The 15,007-nt window shown below is 34.9% G+C and overlaps 1 protein-coding gene across 3 annotated transcripts in view; it reads right to left on the reverse strand.

Moving 5' to 3' along the window:
* Window positions 1-864: 864 nt before the first annotated feature.
* Tmtc3 (transmembrane O-mannosyltransferase targeting cadherins 3) overlaps window positions 865-15,007 on the reverse strand; it is a 35,599-nt gene continuing 21,456 nt past the window's right edge. For all 3 annotated transcript variants that reach the window (XM_057758012.1, XM_057758011.1, XM_057758010.1), the window contains 6 exons: window positions 13,781-13,901; window positions 11,622-11,733; window positions 6,666-6,769; window positions 5,250-5,419; window positions 3,821-4,047; window positions 865-1,920 (listed from right to left, as the gene is read on the reverse strand). In XM_057758012.1, the coding sequence (XP_057613995.1) occupies window positions 1,106-1,920; window positions 3,821-4,047; window positions 5,250-5,419; window positions 6,666-6,769; window positions 11,622-11,733; window positions 13,781-13,901 (1,549 nt within the window). In that variant the 3' untranslated portion in view covers window positions 865-1,105. The remainder of the gene's footprint in view (window positions 1,921-3,820; window positions 4,048-5,249; window positions 5,420-6,665; window positions 6,770-11,621; window positions 11,734-13,780; window positions 13,902-15,007) is intronic.

The raw sequence follows: 15,007 nt of genomic DNA on the forward strand, positions 1-15,007 counted from the left end.
GAAAGATCAGTAGTTAAAATAAATAATAATAAAAATATATTCCACAAGATAATTAAGAAGTTAGTGTTTAAAAATAAATGTCACATTGTTTTGTGTTCAGTTACACAGACTGACTGTAGTGGCTTAGATACCTAAGAATGATCAAGGTGTGACTTAAGAAACAGAAAACTGATGTAAGACCAGAGAGTCTAAGGTGAAAGACATTACTATTATTACTCTAAAACTTAGGATAACTGGGACTTTTCAGGATGACAATATGTCAAGAAACAGAACACTGGGGAGCAAAAGTCAATGAGTAGTCATGATTATGTAGCTCATGTTAGAATACTCTGTGTGAAACAGAAACTATAGTGTTAGTCTTAGAATACTCTGTGTGAAACAAAAAATATAGTGTTAGTGAGCACCACTAGGAATACAGATCAAACTACCTGCCTAATTTTAGAGTGAGGTTAAGGACAAGTCTGAAGTTATGTAAATGCATTCCTAAGCTAATATGTCATAATTTATCTGTTATATGAGTGATGCATGATTTATTTTAAAATGTTTTATCCACCATTCCTTCTAAACCTCAATTAAAAAACACATAAACAGTATGCACTTGTAGTACAATGTCCCTTGGGTTAAGAGAAAAACTACTGAAGAAAAAAATAATGTCTTCAATGAATATCAATCCATTACTGGATCCAAGAGGTAAAGAAAAAATTATAGGAGAGCTCATAAATGGGAATTCACAAAATGCAGTATATACTGGATTCGTCTCCAAGGGTTCATCTGTGACATCCCATATTATTTCAATTCAGATTGGTAGATGGACCTGCCAGCCCATGCCCACCCCCCATCCCCCACCTCAAAAAAATCCCACACCCTTTTCTTTCTATAATAAAAGTTTCAAGTTTTTCACCTGGAATTTAAGATTTCTACTAGAGTCAGCAAATCTGTGCCATATCTTCTAAAACATGTATCCTGGGGCAGATAGGTCTTCAAGGAAAATCTTGTTTTGATCCTATAAGGAGGATCTTATACAGTATATATTCTTATTTTTCGGTTTCCAGTACTAGCAAACACATGATACAGAATGAAAGTCTTTGATAGCATTGTATATGCATTATTCTCCATTTAAAATGCGTTCAATCTCTTCTAGCCTTTTCAAAGCAGCAACTCTTTTCTTCTCAATTTCTTTGATGTCTTTTGTTGTTTTATGGGGGGGCTCTTTGTCTGCACTTTTTGTTGATTGCTTGTTGGATTTCGAGTTTTTATGATCACTTGTTTTTATGAGTTGTGCCGAACTGGGTTCACTTTTGATTTCTTTTACATTCTCAGAAAGAATTTCATCTTTTTCTTCTGTACCTGAAGTCATATCTACTGGGGACACTGGCTGCTCCACAATACCAGAAGAAGAAATTTTATCCCTAACTATACTCAAATGGCGTTGAATATACTCCTCATGAGGCGCTAATGCCAATGTTTCCACCAGGCATCTTTCAGCTTTCAGTAAGTCCTTCTCTTCAAAGTACACGACACACAGGTTGTGCTTTCCTTGCACGTTGCTTGGATCCATTTCCAGTATCTTTTCAAAACACTTTTTGGCTCCAGGTATGTCCTTCTTTTGATTCATTAGAATATCTCCTTTTAAAATGAGACCCTTGGTATGGTCAGGGTAATACCTGAGCAGCTCTTCTAAAATTGGCAATGCCTTTAACTCCTTAGCAGTCTGCGAATACAGGAGAGCCAGGTTAAACAGAGCACTTCTAAAGTCAGGTTGTAATTTGATGGCTTTCTTCATCCAAATCTCAGCTTCAGAATCCTTTTTGTCATCCATGGCAAGCATGCCCAAATTGAAATAGCCATTGGCATCTTGTGGCTCTTCGTTTATGTAGTTTAGGAGCCGTTTTCTAGCTTCAGGTCTCAGTTTAACTTCACCTGAAAGTCATTTTATTTAAAAGAGGTAAGTATCAATGAATGAATCATTTTCAGGTGTTTTGTTATATTTCACTATTACAAAATATAACAACAAAGCAACTTATTTCTGTATCTAAATAAAAAAGTAGAAATCCAATACATCTTTCTTTATAGGAAAGACAATGAGCTTGAAACACTCAAATGATAGATTTGTTTCTTTGCCAATCAGCACTTTGGAAGCCAAGAGAAGAAATTTCCTTAGTTTGGAATCTAACAGAACATTAGAGAGGAAGAATAGATGAGAGTTTAAGACACAGAATTTCCAAAGATGTGTATTCAAGCACAATTCTGCCAATATTTTGAGTTTATACATCAAACAAGTTCTTTAATTTCTCTTGGTTAATTTACTGAATTTTCTATGAAATTATAGGACACACATGAACTATATAAAAAGTTCAGCAAGTGTTATAACTATAAATATCCTAGTCAGAATTCCTGGTATGTTAGCTAAAAAAATTTACAAAGTTTCATAGTAAAAATACACTATTTAGTATAAAACTATGAGGTTTTGAAAAACAAACACTGAAATAAGTTTTTAATGTTCTTCATGTTCATACATTTAGATGAGGGCTTGTGTTGGATAATGAATGACTTTCATAATTATTAAGATTCTAAAATACTTGTTTTCAAATTTGTACTTATTAAATATCAAACATAAAGACTTCCTTATATTCTTTTAATTGACTGAATGATTAATAAAGAAAATCTGAAAATAAATCAATAGGATCAGCTCTTAGACGAGTTACTGTCTATTAGCTATATTAATTCTGAGTACTGACTAAGTCCTTCTGGCCTAATTCTCTAGCTTACCAAATAGAAGATTGGGACATCAAAGTCCATTTAAGTTACAAAAAGTTCTAATTTTATGTTTCTTTCACTTCTGCAAAAGTTTGAAAAAAAAATTCAACACATACATAGAATATATAAAGGAGAGATTTTCAACATAAAAATTATTATTATAAATCATTTATGCTATCTTATAAAGAAAAATATCCTTAGATAAAATATGGTTCAAAGACAGATCTATTGTGATTGATCTAAGTTTACTAAATTAGAGGAAATACAAGAAATTACAATAACATTCAAAAAACAAACTAAATATATATACAAATTGTGTTTGAAAGAAAATGACCCCTAAAGGGAGCCGCACTATTAGGAAGTTTGGCCTTGTTAGGGTAGTTGTGACTGTGTTGGAGGAAGTGGGCTTTGAGATCTCCTATGTTTAAGTTACATCCAGTGTCACAGTTTACTTCAAGATGCAGAACTCTCAGCTCCTTCTCTAGGACCATGCCTGCCTGCTTGCACCATGTTTCCTGTCATGATGATAATGGATTAAACCTCTGAAACTGTAACTACACAAATTAAATGTTTTGCTTTATAAAAGTTTCTGTGGTCATGATGTCTCTTCACAGCAACAGAAACTCTAACATAAAGATACACAAAGAACTTTCTTGAATGTCAGAGTAAACTAACATGAGATTAAATATCTATGATAACGTCCTGGGATGCTCGAATATGGTCACAAACCACCCCCTCACAACTGCTGCACTATTTGGACATTATACTTACTATACAAGAAGTTTTATTATGATTATATAAATAAAATAATATTGTACACGAGTTAGGTGCTAGTTGCTAGAGTATATGAAAAGTTTTAACACCCTCTAGAAAAATGAGCAAGGAATACTGTCACATACACTGTTTGTGTCACTTGGAAGGACTTTATGTCAAGGACTTTCAATATCACTATAAGTTGTCTGATGTACACAATTTTATTATGATTTGCCTTTCTGAAAATGTTTGTTATGGCTTTTGCTATATTCTAATTGACTAACTATAGACATAGTTTCAGGAAACTTACCCGATTCCTGCATTAAAATAGCAGAATTGAATAATGCTAGTTTATGTTTGGGATTTAGTTCCAAAGCCCGATTAAAGTTCTTCAGAGCTTCATTTGGTTCTTTAAGTTCAATATAAACAATTGCCAAGTTGTACCAGAGATCTGCATTGTTTCTGTCCAGCTCTAATGCTTTAAGGTATGCCTCTTTTGCTTTGAGAGGTTTATTCATTTTTAAAAGCAGCTCTCCCCTGTGGTAAGTAAACAGACAAGGTTTGCTTACAGTTTTACTAGGCCACTTCATAAATACCACTTTGTACTAGATTTAAGCCTTCCCACACAATGGCTTTATTTTCTTTTATCTTATATTCTTAAAAAGTCTCTGTTAAAAATGACTTTGTGAAACTAGTATCAAATCTTATATATTTAATGCTATATAAAAAAGTGCATATCTGACTGTGGATGACAACTGTAGAGAAGTAATCAAGGCAGGGTGACAGAAAATGTATTTAAAAATGAATCATAGAAGGGAGAAAACTAATTGCACAACAACATAGCAGCTAGCTACAGTGGCAGATTGTCAATCAGAAGATCCTGGAACACCTCAAAAAATATGGCTGTTACTGGGAATTTTGGGTCTTTAAATCTAAGTCTTAGAAACCTCTCTTCGTATATTAACTTAGTCTCCTTCAAATTATACTTCTAAATGACTATTTTTTTTTAAAAAAAGAATTTCCAAATGGTTTGGAGAGTACTTATGCCACCTGCAGGTCACTTTCAGGAACACACTAGAATTGGCCAGGTTATAGTCTTTCTAGTATGGTTCCATTTTGAGTTAGAGAACTTAAAAAAGTCATTTTGCTTAAAATTTGTGAGGTTATTTTCATTAAGATGAATACAGCAACTTCTGGGCACGAGACCAAGGTGTTATTTTTATGCAGAGATCACTGAGGGTCTTTATGGAATAAATTGAGGACTGGCTATGGAAAAAAAAAATTCCAGTTTACGAATTGATTTTAATCTTTTAACCTCAAAAAGTTAAATTCAGAATATACTTTCCTCAGAGAAACAATGCTATATATTAGGATGATCTTCATGGTTAGTATATAAAACAAAGTTTAACACACAATGTCTCTTAAGTATAAAGGTAATAACATTTATAAGATAATATACAAAAATATTAACATGATATCAGTTTTTTCCTTTACTGTCAACCAAGAAGTCTGCTTTGTGGTTAAGGTGACAGAGACAGACTGATTGAGACTGACCGATAATGTTTACAAGACACAAATGGATCTAATAAGTAGCTAATTCTAGAACTCCTTTAGCTAGTGTAATGATTCCCTTGTCAATTTCAAATTACTTAAGTTTGACTGGTAATTTTGTTGAAACATACATGTAGACAGATATAACTTAGCTTTTACAGTGGTGATGCTAAAGTAAACTATGATACCTGCTAATGTAAGCCTGCTTGAAGTCTGGCCTCATGCTTATTGCCTGTCGATAGAGCTGATCTGCCTCCTCCAGGCGGGACTCATTTGCTCGGATGAGGTTGGCCAGATTGATATACACATTTAGGTGATTTGGGGCAATTCTGGCTGCATATTTTTTACCAGGGATAATCTGTTTAAGAGAAAAACATGTTTGCATGTTTGATAGTACAGTTGCAACTAAAAATAACAAGTAAGTTTTCCTACTGGCTCACTTCAAATAACACAGAACCTAAGGTTGGGCTGATAGTTATACTATATAACAAAACAAATCATAAAAATATAAAAAGCAAGCAGGGCATGGTTGCACATGCCTTTAATCCCAGCACTAGAGAGGCAAATGGATTTCTGGGAGTTAGAGGCCAGCTTGTCTACACAGAGAGCCCATCAAAAACAAAACAAAACAAAGCAACAACATCAACCAAAAAACCCAAAGGGAAGCAAGCACTTAGCAGTACCTGAAAATATAAATACATTTTTTGACACTGAAAGACTTACATTGTTTTCATTTGTGCCAGCTATGAATTTTCCTGGCTTTCTGCTTACACTTCTCTTGTATTAAGTCAGATAAATCAGACTTTTAGCAGGTCAGAGTCTCGTATTCTCCAACACAAGATAAAACCCATTTCTGTCCAGCTCTGTTAGCTCTAGTGCTATCAAGAAAGTTATTTCTTGGCTGCAACAATAGGGCTGCTAGCTTTATTTCAGTCATGCCAAAACCTCACTTGTTTTGTAAAGTTAAAAGGTAAAATGCTCTAACTGAAATTTCAGTATTATATATGATATAAATATGGATCTTTTGTACCATATGTCCAATGACCTTACAGCCATCCATACCTGCAACAACTGGTTAGCACAACAAAGCAGCGGAGGCGGGAGTAGCTGCTGTTTTTTGGGTTTTTTTTTTTAATTTTTTTATTTATTATGTATATAGTGTTCTGGGCACCAGATCTCATTATAGAAAGGTGTGAGCCATCATGTGGTTGCTGGGAATTGAACTCAGGACCTCCGGAACAGCAGTCAGTTCTCTTAACCTCTCAGTCATCTCTCCAGCCGGAGTAGCTGCTGTTTTACCACTTGTTTTAATTTCTCCGACAGGAGCAATTCTGAACTCACTGTTTAGAGTACACAAATACAATTCTCTTCATTTGGTCAACTATGGCAATTTATAATCAGCATCAGATATTTATGTTCTAAGACTCAGCATTTACATGTAACTATACAAAGCATTTTAACAAAAATCAATGGAGCAAGAAATTATGACTAGTGAGGAACAGAAGACCGAGAGATATACTATAGTTTAATATCAATGAATTAAGTACTTAAGAATAGGTAATTCTTAGTCCTATGGACATGATGCAGTAAATAAGGTAACTTACTTGAGGCATTAGTGACTTAGCCAACATATAAGATTCTTCTGCTTCTCTAGTTCTGTTCAAATTTTTGTAAGTTCTTCCTACATTCATGTGGGCACCAATATCATCTAAAACAGAACAAAACAAAACAAAGCATTTATTGACAAATATACTAGGCAGTTTCATTACAGCTGTTGAGAAGGTAGGATGTCAGCAGCAAGCAAGAGAATGGGCAAGCAGACTGGCCCTGCTCTTTCTGAAGTTCTGAAACAACCTGTAGAACTCCCAACCGACAGCACTCAGGGAACAACACTACAGAATGACTCAGAGCACTGCAAGGACACAGAGCCCATGAAACTCGGGAAACTTCGACCACATCTTTGAGGGTTAAGGAAGAGAGATAAAGACATGGAACTTTCCTCACTACATTCTACTACAGTATACCACAAACGTTTTTATTTCCTTAATCTCACAATTTTGAGAAAATACAGCTCAACTCTATAAGTGAAAATGATCTTGGTAATTCCTATAATTAGGACGTGGGTTTAATTATAATTAACACATGTGCACCATGTTAGAATTACAGCTAAGAAATGAAAAGACTTGTAATTAAAAGAAAATTTTGTGCATGTGATCAGAGTGGAATGTTAGGTTGGTAGGTTGATAAAAGATGTTATAGTTGTTCTTTTTAAAATGATGATACATGAGAATTAAAGAAAATTTATAATGTTATGCTAATACCAGAATGTCAAGAATTTCTATCTCATTTTCTGATATGGAAAATAAAATGAATAGTAAATTTATTTAGAGGACAAATAAATATGCATCTTCAAGAAAGATGAGGACTAATTACAAAATAGTTTAAGAAAGACATTAGCCTAATAATTATTTCAAAGGTTTTGAATAAAGATGAAGAGAAGGGAGACCTTCAATCAAACAGTTTTTACTCAACACCAATATCTAACAGACATGAGACGGTTTCAATTATGATTGCTACTTGCCTGCAATACCGATGATTTTGCAATTGTGGAACAGTAGTTTTCTGAGTGCAACTCCCAGGACACATAGGGGCCAAGCATATATACCTTGGGCATTCCCCTAGGAGGAGAGCAACAGTCCTAAGATCTTGCTATGTGATGTTCATTATGTTTCAACTGAGTGTACTCTATAAAAACTGCCAGGAGTAAGTTTTGAGAACTGGATGTTCCTAACAATTTTGCTTCTGTCCTGAAGTGCAAATAATCCAACAATCTGTGAATATATAAATGAACGGACAAAGTCGTAATAGCCACATGAAGAAGTGCTACTTAGCCAAACAAAAATATTTTTTAAAATTTATGAACATTGATGAGTATCAAAATTACAGCAAGATATACTGAGAAAAATAGGTCTATAGAGGATGATTTTGTCCATATACAATTTGAGAAAAAACAAAGAAATAGATAACAATTAAAAGCAATTCTGTTTTATTTGTTAGAAAATATTATAAAAGGATAGAAAGATTTGGGAGACTGATGGATATTTCCATTACCTTGGTGGCAATGGTCTTATGAATACAAATACATAAAAACATGAAAACTTAAATTTCTAAAGAAATGTTTTTTTTTGTTTCTTTTTTGGCAGCCAGCACTCCTCAAAATTACCTTCAATGATTTATACTTACAAAGAATTTTAATTCCTCAAGAACCATTCTCTAGTTATTAATTCTAATTTCTATGGCTTTTATGTTTTATATTTTAACTATAAATTTTAAGTATTTAAAAACACATGAATACTCACAAATATTTTTGTTGTGTATTTATATGTATTTTTTACGTATCTTTTATACCTTACAATAAATATGTATCTTTGGTATATTTTGAGTTGGCTAATCAAAGCAACTGAGGGCCCTAAAAATTAAACTCACAGAACCCTGTTCTCCTTTTAGCCTTCCTACTTGGCGTAAACTGGTTCTGTACTGTGAGTCAAAGGTCATTTATACAGGCTTTGTGCTCTTGAAAGTAGTGGAACATTTAAGAGATAACTAGTGGAAGAAATTAGGTCAGTGCAGGTATGCCATGAAGGGAATCCTTTCCTGTTCCTCTCTTTGCTCTCTGGTTCTCATGAGGTGATCAGCCTCTTCTGCTGTAAACTGTCTTATGAGTACTCTACCCAAAGGCTCAATGCAATTATCAAGTTTCTTTCTATTCAAGTATTCAATCCAGCAATGGAAGCAGGAAAAGTCACTGTACCCTACTCTTGTAAATTATCTTCTCATTTCCTGGTTGCATTGAAAACAATGTATTTGTTCATATAGCTTACATTTACCTAGTATATTATCAAGGGCTAGACACTGGCCTAAGGTTATTAAAATGAGTATTTACAGGCTGGAGAGATGGCTCAGAGGTTAAGAGCATTGCCTGCTCTTCCAAAGGTCCTGAGTTCAATTCCCAGCAACCACATGGTGGCTCACAACCATCTGTAATGAGGTCTACTGACCTCTTCTGACCTGCAGGCATACACACAGACAGAATATTGTATATAACAAATAACTAAAATGAGTATTTACCCATATACTATACAAAAAGAGACTTCATTACTTTTCAAAATGTAGTATGTAGAAAATTTGTGATTGAACTCATTTTTATATAAGGTTTATTTGATATCAGGTTCTAAGCATTTTTTTTTTAAAACGTAGCTCAGTCTATCCGCATTTGTAAATATATATATTTCACAAGTGCCTTCACCTGCTGAGGCCTCTCCTGGCCTTATAGCCTCAAGTTCTTGATCTTTCTGTTACCCAGTCTCCTAAGTGCTGACATTTTAGGCCCATGGTACCATAACTTGTTTCAGAGTCTAAGCTTTTAACCACCAAACAATTGCCTCTTTTAGCTGGCCTTAGTCATTCTGTTACTTTTGGTAGTATCTAGTAATGTCATAAGATAACATTATTCTACCTGCTAAGTGACTATGACCACAGTCACATAGGAAGAAGACAAAAAAAGAAAAAGTCATAAATGTTGTTTGTATTCAGTGTTTTGAAGTCTGTGTGCTTATTCAAAAAGAAACTATAATGATGTTGATCATCTATCATCCTAGCCTATGGCTTATTAAACCTATTTTAGAACATATTGATGGTGAAGACATATTCGAGCTATATAGGATGTAAGCTTACAATAGAAATAGTGAAAAGCGAAAGGGGAGTTACTTAAGACTGAGTGCTTATCCCTGCAACATCTGTGATACAGTACACCACCCACATAAGAAAAAAATCTCACACACGCACTTGATTTAGTGGTTACAAAGATAATGAAACAGAAATCACTACTCCAACACAGAAGTGAGAAAGACAAAAGTGAGGAGGCTACAACCTTAAGTGTTTGTTAGAAAAGTGATAACTTGAGCTGGCAAGATGGCTCATTTGTAAAGGCACCTAGCAGGCCTGGCAGCCTGCACTCTTTCCCTTGAGCAAGTCTGAAGGAGAGAACTGACTCTGCTGGCTGTTGTGTGACTGCCACAGCTCGTGTGCACCAACATGCAATGCAGCAAAGAAGATAAAAATTCGGGAATAAAAATCTAAGACTTCAAAAATAACTGAATTATAATTACTACATTTAATGCATTTTGCTTGTGTACAGGACAATAAAATGATCCCAGTGTAAAACATGAATTAGATGCTTATGTTGCTAAAAGGAAGCTCCCTATCTTCAATAAACCAGTATTTCAAACATACTAAGAATGAAGTAAGTATGTGTAGGTATCTTGCAGGAAATATACGAAAGAAAATTAAGGGGTCTACAATTAAGTGCTTTTGCTTAGCTAGAAGGAAGATGTTTGGAAAAGAGGCCATAGGAAGCAGGTTATAAAAGACAAGTAGAGTACATAATAGAATTGCATTATGGTAGAAGACAGAAGGGAAAAGACACAATTTTACGAAACATGGAAAAATGAGGCAGTGCCAAGAGGCAGTGCCACTGACCCATTCATGGTTAGTATGTGAGCATCATTCTGTGTATCTTTGAATGGGATGAAATGATGCTATCTGGTGGTATTGGTAGTTGGATATAACATATGGTAAAATAATTCTGCATACTTGACATGTCAGTAGTATTCTTCTGAAAATTACTGCGGTTCCAGATATATGCTATTCAGATAGCAACATTTCTTCAGGTATGTTTGATCTTGTCACTTTCCTCCCATCCCTTTAGAATCAATTTAGATTATAAACATCAATCCCTTAGCCTTTCTTCCTTAGTAAAGCACATGGAAAAGAATTCTAAGCCTTAGTAATGAAGTAATTCATGCCTACAAGATAGATCATCACCTTAGCTGGAAAGAGAAGAAAACCATTTAACTACATCAACAGATTTAATTTTCAGTTATTACTAATCTCAAGCAGGGTGCTAATGCTGTTTGGCAATTAATGTTTTTCTAGCTGCCTGGCTCTGCTTCATGTGGAAATGTACACTTTTCAGGTACATATAAATCTGCACCAGAATATCACTAGAATAAGGTGTCTAGATTTAAATGCACCCTGTAGTGTGTGAAGCACCATCTACACAATCAGTTTGCATTCTCCCCTTTCATACATCTCAAACAGTCCTTTCCTTCCCTGTCTACTGGAGATTTTACTTTTTCACTGTGGAAACAGAAGCACACAGAAGGCGGTTTCAGGCTATCCCCCACTCTTTACCCAGCTGCATCAGTTCTTTTCTCAACTGCCCTGAATACACTGGACATCTGCCTTGCTTTTCCACGAAATGAAGCTGTCGTTCTGTCATCTTCTTTTTGCCTAGCACCACAGCTTTTAATCTGCAACACCCTTTAATTTTCTCTTCCTACGCTGTCTTCATAATTCTTCTTCTACTCCCTTGAACTCAGCTTAATCAACTGCACATCTCTCTGCATGTAATGTATATATTGGTGCCATCTAACAACTACGATTTTAATACAGCCTTAGAAAATAAGCTATTCCGCAATTTATTAACGAACACTGTTTACCTGGCTGAACATGGGTAGCCTGCAAGAAGTATTTCAAGGCTCTCTCAAAGTTTTTCTCATTTTCCAGAGCATGACCCACATTATTCCATAATTTGGCATTGTTTTTATTCACCTTAAACACACGTGAAACAGAATGAGTTATAATCAGAAAAATAACACCACCACCAAAAATCTAAAACACTCCAGTTCATAGACATTTGTTCAGTTAACTATTAGGAAAGGAATGTTTTATGGAAATACTCCTAGAAATGAGACAAAAGACTTCCCTGTCCTCTAACATATTATAAAACCACAGCAGTTTGACTTCGTTTATGTATTAGAAATGTTCTTCAAGTTTTATTTGGCTAGAGCATAATCTTGTTTCAAAACAAACACTGCAGTAGTATTTGTATTATGTTGAGGAGAGAAGGCACTAGAATATAAGGATATACTTTAGAATGGACAGTTTTTAGACCGGACATATTTAAAACTATTTACATAGTTTACTATGGAAACAGAAATGCTAAGATGAAACTTGTGAGATCCATGTGTGTGCTTAGAGTTCACATGGGTAGAACATGATACATAGCCAAAGGAGCAGTGCAGTGGCTGCAATGTAGGCTTTATTCAATGTTCTGAGAGTAAAGGCAAGCAAAATTCATAGTAATTATGGATAACATTAATATACAAAATTTATGGATTAATAGCATGGTAATGATGCTTCAATTACCTACACAGCTAGGAGGAAAGTAAAACTGCATGGTACAAGAAGAATCATCTAATCTTAGGTACATGGTATTTAAAGATATCTCATAGGCTAATCATAGTGGTATGTTATTTGTGTTTTAATAAACAAAGCCTCCCTGAAGATCACAGGTCAAAACAGCCACACTAGTTAGCCATATAGGCCAGGCAGTGGTGGCACTGACACACACCTTTAATCCCAACAGCTACACTAGTTTGCCATATAGGCTAGGCAGTGGTGGCACACACCTTTAATCCCAGCAGCCACACTAGTCAGCCATACAGGCCAGGCAGTGGTGGCACACACCTTTAATCCCAGCAGCCACACTAGTCAGCCATTGAGGCCGGGCGGTGGTGGTCACGCCTTTAATCACTAGAGAGGAATATAAGATGGGAAGAGACATGTCTCAGGCGTAGTCTCATTCTGAAGATTAGTGGAGGCAGGATTGCCCATTTCAGTCTGAGGTAGATGTAAGAGCAAGTGGCTGGCCATTTTGCTTTTCTGATCTTCAGCTTGAACCACAATATCTGCCTCTGGGTTTTTATATTTTGTGCAACAGCTACTAGAATGAAGCCAAAAACTCAATACAAGTGACAAATCTTTACAGGGTACCAGACCATTGTCCCACATCATATGACATCTCAGAGTTAATTAGTGACTTTGTTGCTAATGGTATGTAAAATAATGAGTTCTATAATGAATGCATTATTAATTCAGTGAGGTGAAACACATAACAAAAGTGCCAGCCTACTGTGTGAAGGAGTACCACTGGCTCAGCACTATTGGGAACGGAGCTGGTAGACAGAATTTTATTTAAAAATAAAATCCGCTCCCAAGCTCATCTCTTTTATCCTTTCCAAATCTCTAAACTCATATTCCTGACTCTGTGTGTTTCTTTGGGACTGAACAGCTCTGTGACTTGGCCAGACAGAAACCACAGTCAACTGTCATATCTTATACTTATCTTGCTATTAAGGTATTAAATGGTAAAAACTGTGCACCCATGAACTAAGAAGATATGGTTTTATATTTTAATTTTGTTTTGTTTTTGATCTTTGAGATAGGGTTTCTGTGTAGCTTTGGAGCCTGTCCTAAAACTCGCTCTGTAGACCAGGTTGGCCTTGAACTCACAAAGATCCACCTGCCTCTGACCCCTGAGTTCTGGAATGAAAGGCGTGCACCACCCCACCTGGCTCTATTTTTAAAAATTTTATCATGTGACCTTCACATGAATTTTGTATACCATTCCTAGAACTATTTATATATTCTTTAAACATATAATTAAATAGCAGCTAGGGAGCTGGTTATGGTATGTACTATATAAGAACAATTTATTGCTTCTTGGCTAAAGTGGAATTAATTGTCTGCCTAAAAATATAGTAAAAAATCGGTTTCAAAGACATATGTTCCTGTCATCTGAATAATAATACTTTACCTTTAATGCTGACATAAACAATGTATATTCAGACTCCCAGTCCCAATTCCTATGGAGTGTTTTCAAGGCATGGGTTAATATCACCATAGACAAACAAATCCAAGAGAGCTTTTTCAATACACTGTTCAAAAGATATAAGAAGAAAAAATACTGTCATCATCACCAAAGGCATTTTACATCTTAGAAGAGGCAACAAACATGCTAGATATTTCCAACTTCAACAGTTAGAGAGTACAACACTCCCAAATTAAATGTTATGAATATGGGCTTCCAATTGAGTCTTCACTAGATTTTATACATTCTTTGGGTCTTGAAGATCTACTATAAAATTCCCACATGACAGCAAAGTCTGAGGCAAACATTTGTATAGAACCTACACAACTTTCTCATATATTTTAAACAATATTTAGTGACTCTGCAAGAGTTTAAAGTCTACACACATATGGAACAAATGCAATTTTTTGCTAATATATTGCTTTTCTATTCTCTGAATATTTTTATTTACACTTTTAGGTCAGAACTGTCTATTAAAAAACAGAGGAAAACCTACAAAACAGACACAGATCCCCAAACTCTTGGCTGTTAACATCTAATAATTCACTTACAACAGGATGGTTACTTCAATCTCTATTATCTAACTTAGTTAATATTCTGAGTGTCTGTCTTTGGATCTCTAATACGATTCAGTATCTTGCATTTTGACAGATTCACTTACGCAAAACAAGATAATATGAATCAGATACTATCACTGGAAGAGTTACAATGTAAATTATAATCAACACTGCTGTTGATAAGCTGTGTGACCTCAGGCAGTTCAGGTAACTAGTATGAGCTTCAATTTTTACATATGCAAAGGAGGATAGGCGTGTTAAAGAGAAAATAATTCTAAATGTCTATCATAGATAATCCTTGGCACTTAGTAGGTCCTAAAAACTGGTGGTGATAATGACTGGATACACTGGTAGAAATTACAAGAAAGATTTGGTGGACATGGATGAAAATTGTGAAACCAAATAAGAAAGTCTATTGAGTACATGTTTGTCAAAAGAGGCTAGATGCAAAATGCAGAAAAAAATGGAAATATTCAGAATAGATATAGTAGGAAGAGTATGAACTAGAACTTACATGAGATAATTAGAAGGAAAAAGTTTATAAAACCCATGGAAATAATTTTTAAATAAAAGTCTTGACTGGATATAAGAGGAGATAATACATAAGAGGTGTTAA

Source organism: Chionomys nivalis, chromosome 25 (assembly GCF_950005125.1).
Source record: "Chionomys nivalis chromosome 25, mChiNiv1.1, whole genome shotgun sequence".
In the NCBI taxonomy this organism is placed as follows: Eukaryota; Metazoa; Chordata; class Mammalia; order Rodentia; family Cricetidae; genus Chionomys; species Chionomys nivalis.